The sequence below is a fragment of the Thalia democratica genome, chromosome 5 (genome assembly GCF_965202585.1).
Source record: "Thalia democratica chromosome 5, ktThaDemo2.hap1.1, whole genome shotgun sequence".
NCBI classification, from domain to species: Eukaryota; Metazoa; Chordata; class Thaliacea; order Salpida; family Salpidae; genus Thalia; species Thalia democratica.
The window spans coordinates 147,096-173,501 of NC_139169.1; the positions used below are offsets into that span (position 1 = coordinate 147,096).

The 26,406-nt window shown below is 25.5% G+C and overlaps 1 protein-coding gene across 1 annotated transcript; it reads left to right on the forward strand.

The window, feature by feature from the left end:
• The first annotated feature begins 2,589 nt into the window (after nucleotides 1-2,589).
• On the forward strand, nucleotides 2,590-7,074 carry LOC145835531 (CCR4-NOT transcription complex subunit 7-like). Its single transcript, XM_082943177.1, has 5 exons — nucleotides 2,590-2,694; nucleotides 2,939-3,135; nucleotides 4,167-4,317; nucleotides 4,670-4,820; nucleotides 6,944-7,074. The coding sequence occupies exons 1-5, from the start codon at nucleotides 2,590-2,592 to the stop codon at nucleotides 7,072-7,074; spliced, it is 735 nt and encodes a 244-aa protein (XP_082799303.1).
• The last annotated feature ends 19,332 nt before the right edge of the window (nucleotides 7,075-26,406 follow it).

Genomic DNA, 26,406 nt, shown 5'->3' on the forward strand with positions numbered 1-26,406 from the left:
TTTTCATCTTACTCTAAGACTTTTTTGCTATGTATTTGTTGCTTGCCAAAAAAATTTACATTCAAGCTCTAATGTTAAAACCACTAAAATATTTGAGATTAATTGACTAAAATAATGTTAAAAATTAATTAAGTTTAAGTTTTTGAAAAATTTAATCAAGCAGTTTTTGAAACTAAAAAAATACTTGATATAAACATACTTAAATTTAGCCTTTAAACTGCTAATATTTGTTAATGTTTTGAGTTACGAACTTTGAAATTTTTAATTTGAACAATTAAGTTTATCACTGTATGACAAATTACTTATTCACTATTTTGTAATATTGAACATTCTTGATAAGTATTTTTATATTTTATATTGTTTGATCAACTAATAGCTTTAGTATTATTGTTGATTAATTCTATAGATTTTAATTTGATTTGTTTTCTTTTTGTTTTCACTGTATGAAGTTAGAATACTAACACTTAAAAAGTAATGTTCAAAGACTTCGAACATTACTTTTCAAGTAGAATCACTACTTAGAATCTAAATAGTACAAGTAATTTTAAATAATAAGTTGCAAATGTAAGTTTTGTATATACTTGTGAAAACACTTTTCAAGCCAACTTGTATTGAAACAAGTAGAATTTCTTATATATAGCCAACTTTTCAGGGTGACTTTTAAAAAACCCCGCTAAATTTATAGAATGACAAACTTTTTTTGAAAACCCTGCTAATCTAATATAATTTGTCAAAGATATTTAGTCTAAAATATCCAGTTCACTAAGTGTTACTCATGTTTTTCGCAGTATTTTCTTGTGTATACTAAATATATTTTTTCTTTATTTAACTTTAAATCAATGCATTTCCTAAATAGAATTTTTTTTTTACTTTCAGATTTTTACAGGAATTCCACAGACTTGGGATATTTTGGAAACTTAGGAACACTCTGGATATTTTGAAGTTTTAAAAAAATCTTATCTTTAATGCAGGCCAACTCAACACAATTTTATTATCTAAGAAAAAACGCAGGTGACAGTTTTTATTTTTTTATTTTGAATGAGATTTATTTGATTTATAATTAATATTTTGTTATTTTTTATCTAGTTTAGCTAAGGAACTTGATTTTTATTAAATTTGGAAAGAAAAAAAAAGTTTGAGAATTTCAATAAACTCAGGATGACTTAGACAGTTTGTGGTAACTCAAGACAGTTTTTTGATTTTGAGAGTGGCAACCCTGTTTTTATAAGTGTCAGGCAAGTTTTATGTAATTTTTAAAAGCAAACAATATACATTAGCATAACCATTTAAAAAAATTATTTTGAACTAAAATTTCTTACCAATTTCAATATGACTGTTTAATAGTTTTATTTTAGTTTTAGTAAAGAATGGCTAAGCATAAGCAAGCATATATAATATATAAGTTATATACTAAAAAGATTATTTCAATAATAAATATTTAAAACATAATCAAAAGTGTCCAGGAAAAATGTTAAATAACAAAAAACTTAACATGACAACTTGCATGATTAAAATGAAATTGTTTAAGTTAAGTTATCAAGTCAAGTCTTTATTCAAGTTGTGATGTTAGAAATTGTTGCCATTGTTTAAACTAAATAAGAGTTTTATAAAGTTATTGGCAACAGTTTCCTAGAATTTTCTAATTAATATTAGAATACCTTTAAATAAAATTATCTTTACATTTATTACATAAATTTTAAACTTTTCCTCCATAAATTGAGCTACATTTCACAAAGGAAAAAAAATTATTATATTTATAAAATCAAGTTCTTTTTATGCTTTAAATAGTTTTCTTTGCTTAATATATATATAAAAAGAGCCTGAAATTTTTTATAGTGGTGTTTATTGGAACTTAAAATATTTATAATATATTAAGTTGTAATGAGCTTACTAGTTTATCATTAAGTTGCAATTAAGTTGTTTTTGTATTCTGATGTAAATCATTTAAAACAATCATTATATATTAAAAATTAAAATTAATTTAATTCAAAGGTTTTAAACAAAGTGTTACCGTATTATTTTTCAATAAAAGAATATTTTTCTTATTTTCCTGTTTAAATTAAAATACAACGAAAAAGTATATTAATTAGTTTACTAAAAAATTAAAAATTGAATAAGTATTTACAACATTTAATATGACACAAACTACTAGCCTAATGATTTAATTTTTACAAGTTGATAATTTAATTAGTATAAATGCAAGTTTGTTAGAAATGCCTTAATGTTTTTGAGCTTACTAGTATATTTAACAAAAAAATATTCCTTTAATATGACCAAAATTTTAAAATGTATAATTTTTATTGAATGTACAACAATACAAATACAGAAAATATTATACTTCTAAAAGTATTTAATTCATTTAAAATAAAAGTTATATGTAATTATTTTAAATTAAAAATATGTTTAAATAAGAAAGAAATTCTGATTTAGTAGAAATTTGTAAAGCTTGATACAGCTTTTTAGCTTTGTTAGATAAAACTATTTTAATAGCTGTATGGTCAATGACTTAGTTTAAGTAGTATACTTGCATAACCTATATTCTTGTTATTTAGTTTAATTTTTTCAGATTTGTATAAAAAAGAAAATACAATGAGTGAATACATATCTTTAGACATATGGAAATACAACTTCGATGCAAATATGGAATTTATAAGTAACCACATAAAAAATGTGCAAAATTTGTATATTGCAATGGTATGTTATAGCTTGAATTTCTTCTATTATAATGCTTTTAAACCTATTTTAGTAAGCTAATTAATTAGATACTAAAATACAAACTTAGCGTAATAATTTAAATACAAACTAGTTAGTAAAATATTTATATTTATTTTCAGATAAATTATCTGATTCATAAATAATAATCTTAATTAATGTTTGAAATTTAACTATGATAAAGAACGTAGAACTTTCATTAATAGACTTAATTTATTTTTCTAAGGATACCGAATATCCCGGATGCCCGTTAGGTGATGATCAACAATTTAGAACGAGTAACAGAGGTACTCAAGTGTACGAAGGTCACTTGAAACCAAATGTGGATATCTCAAATGTAATAAGCGTTGGACTTTCAATAATTGATCCTAATGGATATTTTCCACCTCTTAACATAAGATTCAACATTCAGTGGGATAAAAGGTTAGGATTTTATTTTATACGCTGCATTTTCTAACAAACTAATTTTAATAAAAATGTATAATTTAATGTGTCAAACATGTATATTAAACTTATTAAAGTACTTTTTTCGAAAAACCTCATGATGTGATGTATTTGAATGCTATTTAGTTCAACTACTTGTACTATTTTAAGTTTTTTAGTTATATTTACAACTTTTAGAATGCACTAGTTTTATGTTAACTAACAAGTTACAAACTTACTTATTAAAATATCTGAATAGTCATATAATTCTATTTAAAAGGATTAACAAGAACTAATTATTCGAAAAAGTACTATTAAAAAATAATAATTTAAAAGTGCTAAAACTACTAAACCAGCTTAACTTTGCAGTAGTGAAGAAAAAAATGATGGTTCAATTGAATTCCTTGAAAAAAGCGGAGTTAATTTATCATTGTACCAACAAAATGGAATCCCTAGAGATAACTTCCGTTCAAAATTTTTGCAACTTGGTTTAATGGGGAACCCAAATTTCAAATGGATAACATTTCAAGGGTTCGTTTGAGGTTTATTAAACCAAGCTAAAATGAATTGTTTGTAACTTGTGTACAACCAAAATCTAAGAAAAATAATATTTAACAATGTAGAATATACTATTTTGATGTTAATTTAAATTAACAAAATAATGAAGATAAACATACATTATAAGATATTTTCAAACTGTAACTAACTACTTGATTTACTTTTACTGTTTAAATTTGATTGATAATTTATATAAAAGATTTGAAAATTACTTGAGTATGAAATTCCGTTTTAAAACATAACGAAACAATGTTGACTTTTTGTTTGATCCAAACTATTTAGAAACTATTGTTTCATTTGTGCTTGAAATTTTTATTTTTATAAATTTTGTTTAGAAAGTAAAAGTATTACTTAATAAATAAGATATTAATTTTTTAATACAAGGCCTAGGTGAACGAAAAGATCTCTTGTTCATCAATTTGTACCTCACATGCTTATAAAAGCTTTAATTTTAATTAATAAAATTAAAACAGGTTGTTTGATTTTGCATATCTAATAAAGCTAGTTGATAGACCACAACTTCCTGAAAGCTTACAACAATTCAAAGAAGTATTAGAAAAATATTTTCCAAACTACATTGATATGAAATACTTGGTCAAAAATAGTTCTCATTTTAAAAATGAAGTTAGAATCTGTCTTATATAGTTTAATAAAAGTTGAATTATGGTAACATAATTGTTTTTCAATTATAGTTAAAATACACCATTTTCCTAAGCTTTGATAGATGAAATATAATACTAAGTAAGGTTTTTAAAATTTTATTTACAAAGTGTGAGCTATAATGTTTTTTATGTAAAATATTTTCATAAGCTTCAAACTTTTTTAATACAATAAATTTATTTTTTATCAAGTTTTCAATTAATTTAGTAAATCTCTTTCGTTAATTAAACGTATCTTTTAAAAGATTTTCAGGCTCTTTCTTAATTTTTACCTAAAACCACATGAAAGTTACTAAATTAAATTAAATTTTCTCCAGCCTAGACAAGGTCTTCAAGCACTGTGCGAAAGTAAAAATCTTGAAGAGATAGAAGATTTACATTCGAATCCATCCAGTGACGCTTATTTAACATGGCAGCTGTACAATTATTGTTCAGGTGAAAGACTGATTGATGATCTATACAACAATCGTTTGTGGAGTTTAGATGATAAATTGACGAAACTGGAAAAATATAATATAGAAAGAAGATACAATAACACTCAATTCAATTAAAATTTTTGCTGAACTTTTTGTACGTAGAGCTGTTTTTTAACTAGTCTGATTTTTTATTTTAATAAAAGCACACGTCTAACTTGTTTGGTATTATTTTTAAAACTATTTTTGTTTGATTTTTGCCCTGCGAATAGACCTGTTGATGTATAATAAGTACGAAGTTTATACCTCCTAATTAACAATTAAAGTTAAATAAATCTAAGACTTTTAAGAGGAAAAAATGCATCAAATTTTGACATAACCATAAAGTTTTGAAGTTTTTTTTTTTTTTAATGCGCTATGTCAATATTGGCGTAGTTTTATCAATGTTTTAGTAGATAAAAAAGTATATACTAAAGATAAACTTAATAACTACGAATGGAGCTCGTTTTTAAAAGGAAAGATTTTTTTTGAAAACAAAGAATGAAATATGTTTTAAAATCTAGTATTGATTAATTTACAACTCCAAGTGTTTTATTTTTATCTAGGAATCCTTTAACAAATCACATGTTTTTTGTTTTCACGACATAAGTATAACTATAGCAAAAAGGAAAAGATTATTTGAATAAAAATTTATTCAACTGATGATCTCGTTTGATTAAGTTCAAACACGTGAAAGATTCTTTGTTAATAAAATTTAAATTGTTCGTTTTCCTTATCATTAAGTTAAGAACTTTTATTGTAATCTATAAAGTAAAAAGTACACAAATGTATTTATTAACAACTTGACTTGTATTTTATGTTTTGTAGAGCTTTTTATGTTTTTGATAATTTAATTTATTAAGACGAAACTTACTAAACTAAAAGATAAAAATAAAATCTCTAAAACTAAAACTTTTATTGTAAAATTTAAAAAAAATTTATTAAAAATTATTACTAAATCACAAATTGATACGAATAATTTATGAAAAACTGAAAGAAAAGAAAACTTTTTTTAATTAGCTCTAAAAAATTAAGGCTAATCAATAGTTTTTTTATTAAATAGTTTTAAGTATTTAAAATAAAAACAAGTATTAACTAAGTTATACTATGACGTATTAACAAACTTAATAAATATTATGCTTTAGCTTTGCGTATATAAAACATTGTACTTCGCACTGCTGTTTATATATAATCATGTCCACTAAATTCTACTGGGTAAGTTTAATATTACAGTCGATTTTGGTTTGATCTCCAAGCAGGTAAGGTTAGTCAAAAATCACAATTAAATTTCCGGTTACATTTTTTGACTAAATGTTAAAAAAAAAAATTTTAACAAGTTTGTTTGAAAATTAATCAGGTATAAATAATAAAATATACTTTCAAAAATAAATAAAGTCTGCTGAAATTTAACTATTTCTAAAAATAAAATTTTAACTAACTAGCATTATGTTAACATTTTTTCAAACTAAACAGTTATAACAAATTTAAAAACTATCTAGCTGATTTGTTTGCTTTTAATTAATTACCATTATTTGTGACATACCAGTAGAGAGGGTCTTCATTCAAAATCCCAAAACTATGACGAGATCTCTACTGTAGACTTCTGTGGAGCATCTTGGAAAATAGAATATTATAAAACAGGGTTAACCACAAGGTAAAAACAAACCAGCAATATAGAGGTGGACGACTTTCATTTTTATTCTTGTTGAATAAACTAAATTTAACTGGGTGTTTTCTTTTAGAGTTAGAGCTTTTTAATAAAAAATATCATAATTTTAATTCACCTTGTAGCAGTCTGACATTTCTTCTCTGTTATAAGATTTGAGATAAATGACAAAAAATGGTTTTTAAAACACTATATATATACTACGCATGAGCGATTACGTGGCTTGTTGTCGATTCTTACAAAGTATAAGTCGATTTTAGTTGCTTTCAGTTTTTATACTTTATTTCTTAAGTTTAGCTATTGTTTTTATATTTTATCTTATTCAGTTTTTGTGGTTTACTACTTAAAATTTTATCATTCTTTTATACTCTATATTCATTCAGACTTTATTAATTAAATAATTCGTTGCATTTCTGTTTGTTTTAATTCTTGTTATTGTTAAAATGACTATTCATTCGCTTATACTATTATAGATAAGCCCATCATGAATAAAAAAGTTCACAACAAATTCGTCAAGATGACCACGCGTTCGGGAGCCGGTCAGTTGCCGCCGCAGCAGAACTTAGTTGCAAGCCACCGACAACGCCCAAGAGTAGCACAGTAGAGTCTGGTGACGTCACAACCTAATTAATATAAATAGCAGTAACTTCTCAACCTTCTTGAGCATAAAGTATTAAATAGACACCTATGATAAAACTACTTATATTTTTACAAAATCTTGTCAAACTGAAGTATAACTTGTTATACTAGTCAGCTTAAATTAACTAGATGTTTATAATCTACTTTATTGCTCAAATATTAAACAGTTTGAAAGTTTAACTTCGATTATTATTTAAAGAAATAACAGCGGGCCGATTGGTTTTGTAATTAATACGAATCAAGTTATGCCATTTAGTAACATTGAAAGACATGAAATATTAGTAAAAAAATATCAAGATGCTAGTTTGTGGATCTAGTGTATCACAACTTTAAATTTAATGATTTAAAAGATCACTATAAATAATAACTTTTATTTTTAGCTTTAATTTACTTAAAATTGAATGATATAAAAGAAAAAAAATAGATAAAAATCGCACAAAGTTACCTCAAAGGTAGGCATGATTAAATATATCGATTCTAACATGTGCTTTGTTTTACCTATATGAAAATAAAATACATTTTATTGCTAAGATATAGTTTCAAATATAAAGAAACACCTGTTATGGAAATCGTTAATTTAAAGAAGCTTTATTTGTTGTAGTTTTAATAAAATCAGAAATTTTGTTTGGATTTATACTTATCAAGTAGTACGTTTAAAGTATATAGATAAAACTTGAATAACATAAGATAAATTTTTAAGTTTTATATATTTTGCTTTTTAAATTTTTATTTCTTAATGTTTTAAAGTAATAACCAAAATATTATCTCAAACTTATTGTCAAAATATTTAATTCAAGTTTTAATATATCTAAATTTTCAAATTTAACATATGACTTTTATGAAACAAGCTTTTATCATTAGTTCTTAATTTTTTAAGAAAAAAAATATTTTATCAAGTTCTATAGCTTTTTAAAAATAATTTTAGCACTATATATCTGCTAAAAATTTATTAGAATAGATCAAACACATATGCATCAGTTTATCTTCAGAAATAATGAGTTCTTACTAAACAATTTATATCGGAAATTTCGTTTGTTTACTTTTTGAACTATACTAAAGTATGGCTTGAAAAGTAAGTTATCATAGGAACAAAATATTGTTTTAAAAAGTCATACCAATAATTTAATAAATCTATCTTAATATTTAAATAAATAAAATATTTTGTAAGTACCCAATTTCCGTTGAGTATGCACTTTTAATCCTAGAACATTTTTAATTTGGTTTTTAATTTAGATTAGGACTAAGCAACTATGGTAAATACTCACTTTTTGGTTGTGTTCAAAGTGAATTAAAGTTTGTATGTGCAGTTTTTTACTATCCGTTCATAAGGTAGCTTAAATTTTGATTTTGGTTATAAAATGATCAATTGTTATCATCAATTTCATCTAAAACGTAAAACTCCAAGAAGACTAAGCTTATTTTTTAACTTAGCTTGGCCGCATTAGGCTATTATAGCTAGATTTCGATCCAAACAGGACATTTTATAAATTTTAAATCGGTCAGGCTGGGTACGAGTTTATTATTTAAATCAAAATCTTGTTGGATCCGGTTTGGTATCTAATTAGATCAGGATTTCATAAAATTAATTTCCTAAACTGTCCCTCAGCAGAAAATTTATAAATAATCGCTTCCGTATATTAAATATAATTCTTTTACTACTTATTTTTTCTTGTTAAAAAGACAGCCATTATGTATTTAAAAATAAATTGCTTTACAACTAGACATAGACATAATAAATAACATGTTGCTTATATATCAAGGCTACTTTCGGTACTTCTTTTAACCAACAAATCAATAAAGTCTTAAACCCAAAAAAAGTTAGCTCCTTATATTAATAAAAATATGTGCACAATTTTTGTTTTTAATGATTGGAATCTAAAATTGTTAGTTTATATTACAACTTTACATTTAAAATATTATCAAAAAATAACAATTTAAAAATTTGTAAGTTAGTACAAAAATTTGCTTTATGGTTTGTAAAGGAAACTGAAAGTTCTTTTATGGATACAAACAAATATTTTCAACACAAACAGAATCATATTTATCTTTTTTTTGAATTATACCAGTTTTTCTTTTATGATTAAACTATTTAAAAGTAAACAATATAAAATTTTTTATAAGTTTTGTTGCAAAATATAACCAAGGTATATGAAACCACATTTAGACTAAACCAGCAAAAAAAAACGAATGACAAAACTCAAAATAAGCAGTTTTTAAATTGTCAGTAAAATCTTAATCGACCAAAACTAGGTTTAGCCTAAATCACAAGTAAAATAATAAAGACTAACTCTTATCTAGCTGTGAGCAAGGTACGATCCGCGGCAGGATCCGGACTGCGGAGTAAGGATTACCGACACACAAACGTTTACAAAATTTAAGTGGAATATGTAAAACTTCAGCCTGTAGTGAACCCACATAACCGAATTTTAAAACCTAATATAATGAGATTAAAAATAAAAAGCAAAAAAGTTCACATGCACAGTTTACAGGAGATTCAAACTTACACCAGATGATCTTAATATTATTTTTTACTGATACTAGATCACTTAAGTTAAGAGAGTTGTATGGTGAGAACGTATTTTACATCTACAAAGTATTAAACTGAATTTTTAAACTAAGTTAAATTACTAATGAAACTGAATACAACTAAGTCGTACTTAAGGCTAGTTGATACAAATTAAAGATAACAAACTAATTTGTGTAGTAGAAACACTATTGTACTAAAAAGAAGCACAAAAAATCAATAATGTGAAGAATTCTATGCTTTAGAAAATACTTTAAATGGAATCAAATCTTTGTATGCTTCAAGAAATGTATAAACTAAAATGAAAACTAACTAATAAAACTAAAAATCATAAAATAGTTACAATTAATAAACATGGTTTAAAAAAGGAACTTTACGATAAACAAAGAAAACAATAGCTAAGTTAAACCTGAACTACATAATGACACTTACACTGGCTGCAGGAAGATTTAAATTCATTTCTCACCACACACTTGCTACTGCTGGTTTGGGTTACATTGCAATTCAAGTTCAAACAATTCAAATTGTTAAACAAATACTTAAGAGGCCATATCTCAAAAAGTACACTATATTTGAAAAAATTAAAAGTAAGGTTTTTAGGTCTTACTGTAGGATTTTAGTGTAATGTACAACTACAGCAAAAACCATAACTAAATTTAAACTTAAATTATACTATTGCAGATACTGAATAATAATTAGGGCTACTTTAAATGAAACTAGGCATGACAATGAATGAACATATTGTATTTAAGAACAATTTCAAACACTAACAAATATATAAAGAAAATCATAAATTAGAAACTACTAAAATATAGTCAAAACTTTACACAAGAATCAATCCGACAGGAATATATTTTAAGGTGATAAAAATAAATTAGATTCAACTACTTAGGATTAAAATAAAAAATGATACAAAAAGTAACATTGTTGAAAAAATACTTAAAATAACACAAGAAAACAGTATAAATGTCTAATAAACATGAATATTATGTTTACTGCAGCAGGCTGCGGCTAAAATGCCCCCACCACTCTCTGTGGCTGGTTTATATGGGTAGCTATCAAATTTGCACAAGCGTACAAAATTTCACGAAGACACTTTTGCACGAAGAGACAAAATTGCACGAAGATAAATTGTACGTAGATACTTTTGCACGAAGATACTTATGCACGAGCAGATAGTTTTTCATGAAGACATTTTTGCACGGGATGTTTTTTTTTTTTTTTTATTAATTTTAATTTTTTTTTTGTTATTTTATCTATTTTTTTACTATTACTGTAACTCCTCACCCTTACCTTCGATCGGTAGCTTTTCTTTTTTTTTTAATTTTGTTTATCTATTTTACTATTTTTTTTATAATAAGTTTTATTAATTATTTTTAATTTTAATTTTTACTACCACTGTTACCCCTAACCCTTAACCTCGGTCAATAACTTGTTTTTCTTTTTTTCAGTATATTTTACTTTCGTGCAAAAATTTAATTTGTGCAAAAATGACGCTTGCAAAAATGACGCAAAAATCGTCCTCGTGCAATTTTATGCACTCGTGCAACTTTGTTCTCGTGTAATTTAGTAACCTCGTACAATTTTGCCTTTGTTTAATTTAGACCCGTTCCCAGTTTATATAGCAATGTTATAAACTTTATTTAACAATACACCATTCTCCTTATGTTAACTTGCATCAGTATAACAGTTGACCTTGCGAGCTTTTTTAACGCTTGGATGAACATGGATCTTAGCTCAAAACTTTCCACTAAATTTCATCAGTTATCAAGTGCACTTTGATATCCTGTTGCATTATTAATACCTACAATCTTTTTTTTTATGCCCAAAATTTTAAATCTGTTTGAGATACTTAACGACTACTAAAAATTATTATACTTTAAAACATATTTCACAAAAATATTCTTTTTTTCTGCAAAAAAAACACCGTTATAATCTTTGCACGCTTTTACTTTTGATAACTTAGAAACGCTTTTTGTTAAGAATTAAAAAATATATACATAATTATAACAAATTGCGCGCAAAATACTTTTATCTAAGTTTTTTTATTAAATATGCTCAAAAAATGCTATAAAATGTATGGTGTGAGGATCGATGACCGAAAGGTCTTTCTCCACACCAATCCATTGACCATAGTTGTGAGTGTTTACTTGTTTTTTCTTTCTATTAAATAAAATAAAGAAGTTGAAAAAAATCATCCAAAAAGTACATGAAATTTTTTATATTATATAGAAAAAAAAATTAAAGTTTTTAACACTACTAATCATATTTGTCAAACAAAGCCTTAAAATACCTTTTTTTTTTCATTTGAAAAAAAAACAATAAATACTATTTTTTAAAGTGTTCTTTTTTTATTTGAATTTCGATTTCCACAAAATTTGAACTGAGTTAAACCCTTTAAATCGCACCACCTACCATATTTTTGTTCTAGACGAAAGATTTTTGTTTGGTTTTAAGTTCTAAATGCGCTAGAATCTTAAATCTCTAGCCAAAAATTCCCAAAGAAACATTCCGTTTTTTTTTTTCTTATGTGTAGTTGAGGCTCATAGCAGTACCAACAGTTTTATCATTGTGTTTTGTAGAGTTTAATGTTTGTAAACATTGATCAGTCAATAAACTGAATATTCTAATAATCATTAAATGTTAAGTTTTTTTTATTATCTATCAGCTCTTATTAGTAGAGCTCAATTAATTTAAAACAATTAATTTTATAAAGTTTCTTAGTGTGACACAAAAATGTCTTGCAAAAGTCAATTTTGATCAAGTTCGACTTGTTTTGTACTTAATCCGTCTTAGTTGTTTAATGTTTTTATAGATTGTTAAAATAGTATATGATGAGCTTACTTAATGATAAAAGTTTTTATAAAGTTATTAGAATAAGTACAACGGTATATAAACAAAAGAAAAAGTAAATAATGGTGTGTCATGTAAGAAAAAATCTAAAATACTATGAATCAAACAGTCAACAGTCTGGTAAACATATTTTTCAAAATGCAAACTAAAACTTTTCTTTATTTTTTTATTAAGCATGCTTGTAACTTCTACAGCAATAACCAAAATTTTATAAGTATTTTGTAAACCTGTAATTTACATCAGCTACAGTTTGTAACGCAAATAAAAATAATCAATACCAGTTAAGTGTATAAAAGCAAATACCACTTAGGGATCGTAAGCTTCGATGATATAACGGTTAGCCTTGGTTATTTCCAAGCCCTTGTTCCGAATTCAACTCCAGGTCGAAACTTTTTTGATAAAATATATTTTGACAAAATTATCTAAATTCTAAACAAAATCAAATTAAACTTAAAATTGAACTTAATACATGTTTTTGTTTGTGTAGAGTATACAAAATTATTTTGATAATTAAAATGATAAAGCTCTTAAACATTAATCGCAAAAAAAAGGTAATATTACTTTAATTTTGGATTGTCAAACACACTTTTTGTAATCATTAGAAGAGTGGCTACGTTGAATAAAGGAAATATTAATGAAACGAACTGAGAAATATTAAATATTGAAATATTGTCAAAGCACTACTGAATAAGAGAAAAGTTGTATAAGACTACTTCACCAATTTATTATAGATTAATAATTAAATGTAATATGTTCAGTAACAAACTGTATATAAAACCAAAGTCTTCTGAAAGTAAGTATACTTAATAACTTGTTTAATATTAGAAATGCGAAGTTAGATTTCAATCTTGAAAAAATAAACTAGTTTTAAGTTAAATTAAGTATTTACGTTACAGTTAGGTCTAAACGTTTATATTTAAAACCTATAAACTACACAAAACGACACTAGTGCTTTCAACTGAAGTCAGAGTATTCTGGGGAAATCCCGTTTAATGAAACCACTCGGTAAATTTACTGAAAGATAATTTAGGGCAACATTCTCCAGATTTAGGATAGATAACAGCTTTTGTTAGGCTAAAAGTTCACTGTCCAACTTTCAGAACTTTTTAGCTGAAGTCCTGACTCCATAATGACGTAACAGATGAAGTAACAATTGGAAAACTTTGTAACCTTGTAACTTCGTAACTTTATAAGAAACAACTAAAAGACGTTGTTTATATGAAACTTTGTAAGAAATATTGGCTAACTTAGTCTTATACAATACGAAAGCCCTCTGTATTAAACAAACTAGTGCTTATAGGCAGAAATGATTTTCGAGAGAACTGGCTTCTCTCTTCGCGAGACTTACAATTAAAAAAACTAATTTACCTCCCAATCTGTATATCTTTTCACCAAGTTTTTATTTCAATCAAATAATAGTTGTATTTCTATGCTTTTTTTTTAGTAAAACTTCTGTATACTAAAAGTATTTTGGTAAACATATTATGAAATAATACTAAAGTTGAATTAGTTAAACTAAAAAAATATATCAATTAAAAACTCACTACAATAACGTTAAACTGTTCTTCTTTTTTAGAGATTGTACTTTTTGGGTTATTGATGTTGATGTTCAATTTCTTTTTGAGTTTAGCGATTTGTTTTAATTTTTTCGCAATTAAATCCCCCAGTTCATACCCACGGCATCTTTTTACATAAACTTCCAAAGAAGACTTCAGTGTGTTGATAAATTGTAAATAATGTTTACATTTATTTGAAAAGTCTTTGCAAATGTTTATTAAAAAAAGTTTATTCAGTCGAACAACTTTATAATATTTACATGTAAAACAAGCCACAAAAACTGTACTTTCTTTGAAGCTAAAAAGTAATATAAACTTTTTTTTACCTTTTTCATTATGCTATTTAATTCCTTAGTTCCTATTGCGGTGCGAGCCCGTTTCATTATCTTATATCCATCCAGCAAAATTACATCTAAAAACTAAATAACGGTTATTTGCACCGAAGTAGTTAGTTGTTTACGTTGTTATTGTTTCAAATTTGTTTTAAACTAAGCATTTGGTACTATATCTAGCCTTAGATCAGGGGTCGGCAAACTGCGGCCCGCGGGCCAATTTCGGCCCTCGAAGGGTAAATCTGCGGCCCGCGAGCACGTTAATTTTTTGAATGGAATGCGGCCCGCGAAAGAAAATTTTGTGGCCTGCGAGCATGTAAATGTGGCCCACTGAGCAAAAATATATTTCAAGTTAAATTTTATCCGGTAATTCGATTTAATTTGATTAGTTTGGTTTTAAATATCTGTATAACATTTTTAAAAAATTAGAAGAAATTTCTGCTTTAGTTTAAAAATGTAAAAACAACAGTTTAACATTGTAAGAGGATATTTTTCTCAGTTCATGATAACTTCTTTTTTACAACAACCAGTAATTATCTTAAAAAATAGTGTAAAGAGTGCTTGGATTCAATAAGTTAGTTATATAATACCTATTTACTAAATAACTAAATGCAAGTGTTTTCCTTTTTGTGCAAAAATATTGCACAGTAATTAACTTAAGTATCATATCTTTATAGCTTAGATATTCTTTTTTAATATTTCATATATCAAAGTTTCTTTTACAGATTTTTTATTTGTAAATTTTATACTTTTGTGTAAAAACATTTAAAATAACATAGTAATAAGCAATAAGGTTTTTTTGATTTTTGTTTTGACATATTTTAGTTTTTTAGAAGTATTCTTTCCACTTTAAATTAATTTCTTTGCACACCAACTTAAAAAGATGCTCATATTTTAAACCACTTTTTATTTTATGCTTTAGTTAGTTTAAATTTAGTTTATGTATAATTTTCTAACATTGTTGTTTCTACATGTAATACCTAAATTTGTACAGATACATTTAAAACAATATATATATATGACATAACTTAATATAGTTTTTGTTAGTTATACATTTTAATTTTTCAAACATTGTTTTTGACAAACTAAGTTAATTTTTATGCCTTGCATATCAATGCACTAAATTGCTGTTTTTTTGAGCTACCTGTTTAATATAAATTAGATTTAGGGATGGTAAATTTATTAAGTTTGTATATTGTTAATCGAAATGGTTCAAATTCAAGCAAATAAACAACTAAACATTACCACACACTCAGACTATTACTATTTAAAGACTTCAAATCTCAAGCCGATTAAGTCATTTTCTAAGTTTTTTGCTAGAATTCCTTTTTGTATACAAAAATATCAGGAATGTTTTTGTTGACTCAGGCTGGCTTTTTTGCTTGAAAGAGTGGCAAATTAAACTTATGATGTATATTTTGCTCAATCCACAGTGTTAGTTTGAGTTATAATATATGTTGAATTTTAAGTCTTGCAACTGATATAATTCAAAATGTACCCGGAAAAGCTTTGATCTTTAAAATTTATGCTTAAAAATTCTGTAAAAAAACTTAAACTTGAGAATTTTTGATAAACCTGGAATTTCAAACAATTTTTCTATGTAAAGTAATGAAGCTTCGATTTGACACAAACAATTTACCAAACAATTTTTTTTTAAATATATTAAAGTAGCATAACAATATTTTTTAATATTGATACATTTTTATTACATTTTTTTTAACTTTATTTAAATTTTGTACTAAAAATAAAAGAAGGAATTGTACTTTTAAAAACTTTATACTGATGCATTGCACCTTAACTTTTAAAGTTTCACCGATTGTTGTGAACAACCTTCGCGTTGGAACTAAACCAAAAAATTCTACTAAAATGTCAAAGTTAGTAAAAACATCTCTAATAAAAATTCTCAGAAGAGTAATAGTTTTTCTTTCAACGCTCTCATGTTAACAGGATGATTAAAGTCTCAAATTGATTTATTCGACTTTATAACCTTAATGCATTTCCTAAACACGACTTCTTGTTGTCATTGAAGAAATAAACAAAAGTATTCCATTACCGCCAACATAAATTCTGTAAAAAAATTTTTAATTATAAACGGTATCTCATTTTAGTAACAAATTATACTACTTTATAACTTGCCTTAACAATTTTTTCTGATCATTCTGTAATTACTGAAGATAATCATATGCTTTGTTGGAATTGACTTTGGTGATTTGTTTCATTATCGTTTCTCCCAATAACTCCTAACTAACGTCTTTTTATTCTTGTAGCTCGTCTTATATTTTACATTTACTTTTTTTAAATGCAATATTCTTATTGCAGATAAAGAATTGCTATAATGCTTAATAAAAAACAAGTTTTTCTACTTCGCTGATGACCCAATAAAGTTTTATACTCTTGTTAAAATTTTTTAAGAAACTAAATTGTCCATTCAGCTGACTTATATTTTTTGGCATATAATTTATTTGCATTTAATAATTTTCGTTATTTCTTTATGCTGTGAACTTTATTTTAACTGGGTTACTACACAAACAGGCTATTTTTAAAATTGAATACTCATGTGTGTGTGAAATTTTAATTTCAAACACTTTAAAGAAATTTTCCAGTTCTCAGAATAGATTTTATGACTGTAGTGTAGTTTACTAGTTTTAATTTTTTTTGTTTTACTTTGTGTACTTTTTGATAATGATGATATTTTAACTAGGTATTTAAGCTTGATTAAAAACTTTTTATTAGCTTTTTCAACTTTTAATAAACTTATGCTGGTTTGATACAATTCAGACATTTTTGCTTTTTATGTGGCAATCATGTAAAAGACTAATTACTAATAAAATATTTTATTAAGTTTCGAGAATTAATTACGTAAAATAACTTTTTTTAGCTTTCTGGAATACAAAACGGTATTAATTTTATTAAATTAACTAATTACTAAATTTTTTAATGAGTGTAAACTATTTAACACGCAAAAACTTTTTTTGAAGTAAATATTCTTAGAAATATGAAAAAAAGGTTGATAATATAACGAATGTATAAAAATAAACCATAAATTTTCTTTCAAATTAGGTTTTTATAGAGAGTTAGGTTGTAAGTAAAATTGCATAAGTATTAAATTTAACTTATTAAGTGCTAATGAACGTTTATTAACACTTAAGTATATTAGTCAAAATAAATTCTATTCTAATAAATATTAAATAGACATTCTATTTATAGCTAAAAGTCATTTAAAATAATAAGGTGAATAAAAGTAAAACATTTCTATAGTGTGACTAAAACTAAAACTGCGGCCCGCGAAGACTTTGGAAACTTCAAATTTGGCCCGCGACCACCAACTGCCTGCCGACCCCTGCCTTAGATGAATGTTTACTGTTATGTTTGCCATACTTATTCCTTTTCGCAATGTTTAGTACTGTTGGTGACTTACTCTGTAGACATTTTGTTCTATTTTAATTATTGCAATCAAAACATTCCTTTGTTGCTCGCTTGTCAATAATTTCTAGACCTTAAAATTAAATAAACAGTAGTATTAATAGTTTCTTCTTAATATCAACAATATAGTTACTTACTCGTTTTTATATAAATTTTGATTTGTACATCCACGTATTTAGATACGTTTCCACATCTTTAAAAGTGCTGTCAGGTTCAAAAGGTTTGCGGCAGGGACGTAGCTAGCTCAAAAAAAGTTACGAATCTGCAAAAACTAAAAACTAAAACATCTGAAATAACACGTCCTAGCGGGAACACAGCAATTTAAACTACCTCTAACATTATTGAATTTAATCTGAAAATATTCAGTTATGTTAATACATCAAAAATGTAATGTTGAAGTACGAGTGATAACTGTATACAAGGCAATTTATTTTGCTCCACACCCCATATGACTCTTTATGTCATGCCACTTGTGTAAACTCAGAAAACATTCATTAAAAAAATCACAAAAACATTAACATTGTTTTCATTCAAACAGTTAAACGTAGTCAATAGTAACAACAAGTTGTGCAAATTTTTGTAACATAAAATTGTATGATTTTGATTTTTGAAGCTACAGCTTCCATTAGATTCAATTTTGCAATGTAGCTTTTTGACAAAACAAAGCTTTAATGCGTTAAATGTTACAATTTGGGTGTATTTAATTCGTTCAATTTTATTACGACACTAAAAATGTAAAAGTGCTAAAGAGTACCTATATGTCAAAATTATCTGCATATCTAAGCATAAATGAATACTAAAAGCTAAGAAAGCAGAGTTTTATCAGTATCTTTGCATTATCAAGCTACGTCCCTGGTTTGCGGTAATTATACTTGATTACCTGTAGATACTATCTACCTTTTTTTGATAAATGTCGTAGCTCCACCGACTGTCACCATCACAATCATCTAGATCTTCTCTATCAACTTTCAATTTACTAGAATCGTTACGCCATACTTATTACGTATACAAAATTTGAATTCGAATAAATGAGTAACTTTGACGTAATCATTACAAAGAGCACAATATTTTTTGTTGTGATATCATAAATGAATGTATTTTATTCGTTTTAAATTTACTAGAAAAGTCACGTCATGCTCATATATGTTTAAAATTTGAATTTTATAACTTGGTATTTCTATTATTTTACAGGGTATTAAAAACTTTACTTTTAAATATTATAGTTTATTGAACGACAAAAAAAAACTAAAAGTTTGGTTCTAGGACCTGGTGCACAAAGGAACTCATCGATTATCGAGTTGCTCACCACGGATACCTTTTAACGTCTTGTCAAGGACTTTTTAATTTTTGCATACTTTGTTTTTCTTGTAAATAAACGGGTCCGATTTTAAGTGAAACGCAGTTCCTCTAATGTTTGCTGAGTCAGCATTTTTTTAAATAAATCTTATAAATTTATAACTTTAACCCTTAATTTTAGCAACATTTGAAATATTGCACTATTTTGCACTTTTTGTTTTGCACTTCTAAAAGTCGAACATATTTTTTACTTATAGTAATTTTCGCACTTTAAAACCCCCGTAGTCACATTAGAGCATGAAACTCCCGAACCTTTTTCCATGTGCGTAGAACGAAGCACAAAACAAAGTTTAACTTTCCACTATAAAGAAGAGAATAGAAATGGTACCCACAAAAGCACTGTAATTTTTCATAATAAATTTACAATTTATTTATATTATAAGACATACAACATATTAGTTAAAGATTAATTTATTAGTGTACACGAATAAACAACTGTATGATTATGCTGAAAAAGCATTGGTACAAAAACAAATTTGAAAATTTTGCAATAAGTTTTTTAACAACTTTCTGTCTAAAATTAACTTTGTAAAAAGTAAGAACATATAAATTTGCAATAAGTATTAAGGCAAAATGAACTTATAAAAAACACTAATATTAATGCACACGAATAAAGAACTTTATGATTACGCTGAAGAAGCATTGGTACAAAAACATATGTTTGAAGATTTGGCAATAAGTGTTTTAACAACTTTCAATATAAAATTAACTTTAAAAAGAACTAAAAACTGCAAGACGAAATCGTAATTTAAAACCGTAAGTAAATCTAAATTATTCTATTGACGAACTAATTAATTTAATATAAACGTACTTTTTTTAGTTGATACTGAACACAGCAACAGACAAAGATAAACATGTAGGATTACTACATATTATTAGTATTTAAAGTTGTCTCTTTAAAACTTATAACATAATATTAGCAAAACAACATTTGAAAAAAAATTGGAAGTCTGATATAAATATGATTTATGAAGAGCGGTAGTTACGGTCAAGACTCAAGGCTTATACCGGAGATATCAAAAGTGTTACTACCTTAAACATGAAATCTCTACACCTAGGAAACGAAGGAAGGAGTTCTTGGCTCAACTACAATGTTAGTGACTAATATAACAAACTGTTTACCAAAAAACTTTAATATTCAATTTTTTAAACATCTCAAACACTTCAAATTAAATAAAAATAATTAACATGTTAACAGATAATTTGTGGATACTTCCTATTGTTTTTATTACAATCAATAATAAATAAAGTTATGGTAAACCATTGATATGCTGCAGAAAAAAACTTGAACTTTTGAATCAATATTTATATTACAGCTTCCAATTAATTTCAAAACGGAATTATAATCCAACTCTGAAAAACTTTGAGTCTCAACCACCATTGGAAAAGCACATTGTATATAGCTGTACATAGATTTTTTAAAATCTTGTAACTTGAACAATTTTGAAAGTTGGTGGAAGAAAATAGCATTTTGAAATCTTATTTCAGGTAATAAGTTACTAGAAACAATTTTTTTAAAGTAAATTTGTTCAACGTTATAATTGACATTAGTCGAAAATCGTCTCCATTCGTTTTACCTGAGATTAAAATTTACTTTTTTTTTACTTTCATAGCTACATATTTTCAGAAAACCTTTAAAAGGTTTAAAAATTACAAAATATAATTTCGAGGCTACAATTGTTTTATACAGCTTAAAATGAGTTTTTTTAAGAATTCCGCAAATAGCTTATATGAATTGTGTTTAAGTAACACAAGGCACACTTTTTGTTAACTTTTAAATTAATTTATATTTTATTTAGTTTGTATCAGGAGCGTGTCTAGACTTTTTTCAAAGGGGCTTCACAATTTTTTTTTGTTCTTAATTTGCCGCTTGAGTACGCATTTCTTAGGTATGCACTGCCAGTTGAGTACACAATATTTAGCCGAAAAACTCTGTGTTTAAAATGTCATATAAATATTAACAGAAAAATGTTATATTTTTTTATTTGTTATACTGTATTAAATTTAGATAAACTTAAACTAAAAGAACCAGTAAAAAGTTATGAACTTACAAATTGTATATCAAAATACATATATGTTATTTGAAACAAAAGTATTAAAGACATAACTAACTTACTCTGTAAAAAATTAGCTTAGTATCACGAAACAATATTATAAAATGAAAAAAACTAGAATAAAATTTTAGAAAGAGAAGTTCAATTTTGAATAAAATGTCAGTATAGATGGAGTTTTTACAATTTTTTCTTTAAAATTCTAAACTATTTACATTTACATGTCTTTTTATAACAATTTTTTTTTAAGTAATTTAATCAATAGAAATTTAAACTTCACTAAAAAATCGTTTAGACTTTTACAATTAAATAAAATATCTTTATAAAAATTATTCTAGTTATAATTATTTTACAATATTGTTTCCTGATAAAAAAATTAGTTTTTTATAGAATAAGTTATAGTTATGTCTGTAATATTTTTGTTTTAAATAACAGATTTGAATTTTAATATACAATTTGTAAGTTCATAACATTTAAATAAATTTTAAAAAAGAGTTTCAATTTTGATTTAAATGTTAGTATAGATGGAGTTCTTACAAATTCTTCTTTTAAATTTTAAACTATTTACATTTCTATGTCTTTTTATAATAAATCTTTTTTTTCAAGTAATTTAATCTATAAAAATTGAAACTTAACTAAAAAAATGTTTAGACTAATACAAGTAAATTAAATATCTTTATAAAAAAATATTCTAGTTTTAATTATTTTACAATATTGTTTTCTGATAAAAATTTAGTTTTTTGTAGAATAAGTTATAGTTATGTCTGTAATATTTTTGTTTAAATAACAGATTTGAATTTTAATATACAGTTTGTAAGTTCATAACATTTAAATAAATTTTAAAAAGAGTTTCAATTTTGATTTAAATGTTAGTATAGATGGAGTTCTTGGAAATTTTTCTTTAAATTTTGAACTATTTGCATTTATATACCTTTTTATGATAATAAAAAAAATTTCAAGTAATTTAATCTATAAAATTTGTAGCTTCACTAAAAAAAAATGTTTAGACTTATACAATTAAATTAAAATATCTTTTAACTTTATTTGAATGTTTGCCTGATGGTGCAGGGATTCTAGTGATGGTTTTGAAATCTTTTTGAGTTGAAAATTTTCAAAATCAAGAATCAACTTGGTGGTAAACAGATATACAAAAATAGTACAACTTAAATAAAAATATTAAAATAACATTAAATAATAATAGAATAAGATGCCAGGTGGTGTAGTTGTCTTAAGATTATTTTGAAAACTCTCTGATTATAACTTTTCAAGAATTAAACCCAATTGGTTTACACATAAACAAATAATTTAAATGCTTAAGTACAAACACAACATTATTATATAACAACATAACACAAAAGCTTCACACAATATTATTATATACAATATTGAGTAAAATAAAACTTTAGTGATTATATTGGATATTTTTTAAGTAAAATTGTACTTACTAGTTCAAAAACAATACTTAATCAAAAGTTATTTTAACTAAGTAACAATTTATAATGGGAACTAAGAGCATTTTGGTAAAAAAAATCCTAGAAAAAAATGCTACTTTAAAAGTTTTTACCTATTATGACGTCATAATTAAAATTTTATTTAAAATCTATTTCAGCTGGGCTAAAACGAGCATTTTTTGCTAAGGCAACTTTTTAATCTTTTAGTGTTATAAATTCAACATTCATTATACAAAGTTTATCGAATAACCAAAACAGAGTCAATAAACAACGTTTATAGTGATATTCTAAGAATATTTTTCTTTTTTTAGGGGGTTCACAGGAAACCAGTCAAAACACGCCCCTGGTTTATTATTATATTATTATTATTATTATATTGTTTATTGTGCAATGTTGGACTCAGGCATCAAAACCTGAGCCACTTAAACAGGACACACAAAAAGAGAAAAAGAAAATAAACTTATATTCAAAACTTTAAGATAAATTATACATTATATATATACAAACATGATTTAAATGGAAACACAAAGTTAAACACAATATGATAAACAAATGAACTAAATTGAAAATTCAGTTCAAAAAATTCAAATTTATATATTACTTAGTACACACAGTAAAGAAGTTTGTCTAAAATCATGGCTTATAAAACAATATTCATAACTACAAAATATATAAGTAAACTAATAGTTTGTAGGGGGGAGGCGTAGGGAAACGAATATTTTTCCTTTTGTTACAGTGGAAAATTAGTTAATTTTACTGGTATTTATCGTATTTAAATCAAAACTTTTTAGCTTTAAACGAAATTGTTCTACCCTCTCACAAGATACTATATCCTGAGGTAGTCTGTTCCACATAGCTTTTGCTCTGTGAAAAAATGCGCCTTGCCACTGACTGTTTTGAAAATCATGTTTACATTTTATTTTCAAATTATTTCCTCTTAGTTCATATTTACTTTGGGAAAAATTAAAAAACTGGTCAAAAAAACTTTTATATTTGCCATTGATAATTTTGTAAAGAATTAATAAATCAAATTCCCATCTTCTATATTCCAGTGATTTCAATCCAAATTTAATCATTCTATCATTATATGACGTGTAAGATATGTTGCAACGATTACAAATATGACGGGTAAAACTCCTTTGCACAGACTCAATTTTGTTAATATCCTTTTTTAAATGGGGTGACCAAATTTGGGTACTAAACTCAAGTTTAGGGCGAACGTATGTTTTAAATAGTTTTGTCAGAATTGAAGCAGAATTAGTTTTAAAACTTTTCAATATTTGATAACATGTAGTTTTTGCAATCTTATATAAATAGTTGATATGTTCATTCCATTTCAAATCTTTGGAAATATAAATTCCTAAATCTTTAAAAACTTTAATTTCTGGTAACTTGATGTTATTGATTAAGAGGTCAGTTGGAGAAGATTCTTTTTTGTTAATGGTTAGAATTTTACATTTGCTAGGATTTAAGTTTAGTTTTCTTGTTTTTAACCATATGTAAATATTATCTAAAGATAGTTGTAATGAAGTATTTGATTGACTAAAGATTTTGGCATCATCTGCAAATAAGCTTAACTCACTTTTAATATCAATGTTTGAACAAATATCATTAATATAAATTAAAAAGAGAAGGGGACCAACTACACCACCTTGTGGTACTCCACTGTAGATTGTTAAAGAGTCAGAAAGCGTATTATTGATGAGTACTCTTTGTGATCTATTATTTAAAAAGTTATCAAACCAATCAATTAAGCTTTCATGTAGCCCATACTGATTTAAAATTTTTAATAATCTTTTGTGTGATACTGAATCAAAGGCTTTTTGAATATCCGTATAAACTACTTTAGTAAATTCATTTTTGAGATAAGGAACTAACCAAGAATGTAAACATGTTAACAGTTGAATGGTTGATGAGCGGTTTGGAACAAAACCAAACTGTTTGTTAGTTAATAATTTGTTATCAAAGAGGTGATTGAGAATTTTTACAGATACAATATGTTCATAAATTCTTGAAAAGCCACTTGTTAGAGATATTGGTCTGTAGTTTAATGCATCGTGTATATTACCTTTCTTGTGCACAGGAATAATAAAAGATGTTTTCCATTGTTTAGGAACATCAGATAGTTCTAGAGAGCAATTAAATATTAATGAAAGTGGAAAAATTATTGATTGGATAACATGCTTGATATAATAGGGTGGAATGTTTTCTGGCGTTCTTATGATTTTATCTTTTAAGTGGTTAATTGAACTTATAATGTCTTCATAGGTTATGAAAAAATTTTGCATCTTACTACAATTCTTTTGGGGTAGCTTAAAAGACTGGTAACTCTCGTCTTTTTTTTAAACTTTTTGAAAATTTATGTTAAAAAGTGTTGCTATTTCAAAATCTGAGGTTACTGTTTTGTTTTTATCATTATCATATAAGAGATGTATGGAATTATTTAACTTAAGTTTAGATTTCACGTAGCTATAAAACTTTTTTAAATTTGGGTTTTTGCAGAATTTGTTTTCATATTCGAAGTTGTATTTTTTAACAGCTAATTGATATTCTTTAGACTTGTTTTTGTATTTTATCAAAAGTGATTTATTTGTCTTACTTTTTTTGTATAGATTCGCTTTTTCTTTTAATAACTTTTTAATATGAGATGGATATTTTTTACTTTTGTTATTTTTAGAAAAAATTGGAACAAAACGTTTGATTGAGATTTGGATTGAGCTGATGAATTGATCGTAGAAATGCTGGAGATTTTCTGAATTTTTAAATAAAGAGGTCCAATTAATTTTTGACAGGAAATCATTGATGCTTTCAAAATCTGCTTTTTTATAGTCATATGAGACTTCTTTAGCAATAGGTACTATTTTATTTTCAATTTTAATTTTTAGTGAAAGCAAGTTATGGTCACAAGTGTTTGTTAATGGAAAATTAGTTGAGTGTGATATGATTCTATCTAGACCAAAATGATTGCAAATTATGAGATCAAGAATGTTACCATTCTTATGGGTTGGATTTTCAATTACTTGGGTTAAAAAATTGTCTGTACAAAAATTAAGAAAACACTCATGGGGTTTATTGAAATCTGTGCTAGGAATCCTCCAATCTATATTTGGCATATTAAAATCACCAAGAACATAAAAAGAACACTCTTTTGGAAAAACCATTTTAATCATTTTGATTACATTTTGAACAGTCAGTGCGCATCTAGCAGACAGTGGAGGAAGGTAGACACAACAAAATCTTAATTTCACCTTTTTAAAAATTACATCTACACATAGGTATTCAAAATTGATGTTGCTAGTAGAGATAGAATCGTTTTTAACTTTAATAACTTTAAGCGAATTTTTGAAAAGGATAGCAACACCTCCACCCCTACTAGACCTATCACTTCGGTAAATGTTATAGTTAAAAGGACACACTGTGACATCGTTGACCTTATTAGTCAACCATGTTTCAGTCAAAAAAAATAAATCAATGTTATTCAAATTTATATAGTTCTCTAAAATATAAAATTTATTTAAAACAGATCTTATATTAGTGTAACAAACTTTTAAATAGTTGTTGTTACAATTTATATAGGAAAACTTGCTAGTGTTAAAATTAATCCTATCACTTAATAAGTTTATACCCGTTGACTCACGATTTCCACCACTAATCCCAGATGTCCTGGGAGCGGTAACGAAAGGGCTGTTTTGTCAGTTCAACTATCTTGTTGTTCCTTATAACATACTTTATGTCCAATTTATTCTCATCA

Excerpts from the sequence above, each read along its gene's own strand:
- LOC145835531 (XM_082943177.1), top strand. The coding sequence starts at position 2,590 with ATGAGTGAATACATATCTTTAGACATATGGAAATACAACTTCGATGCA. Across the intron at positions 3,136-4,166 it reads AACATTCAGTGGGATAAAAG|GTTGTTTGATTTTGCATATC; the intron begins GTTAGGATTTTA and ends AAATTAAAACAG. Across the intron at positions 4,318-4,669 it reads GTTCTCATTTTAAAAATGAA|CCTAGACAAGGTCTTCAAGC; the intron begins GTTAGAATCTGT and ends AATTTTCTCCAG.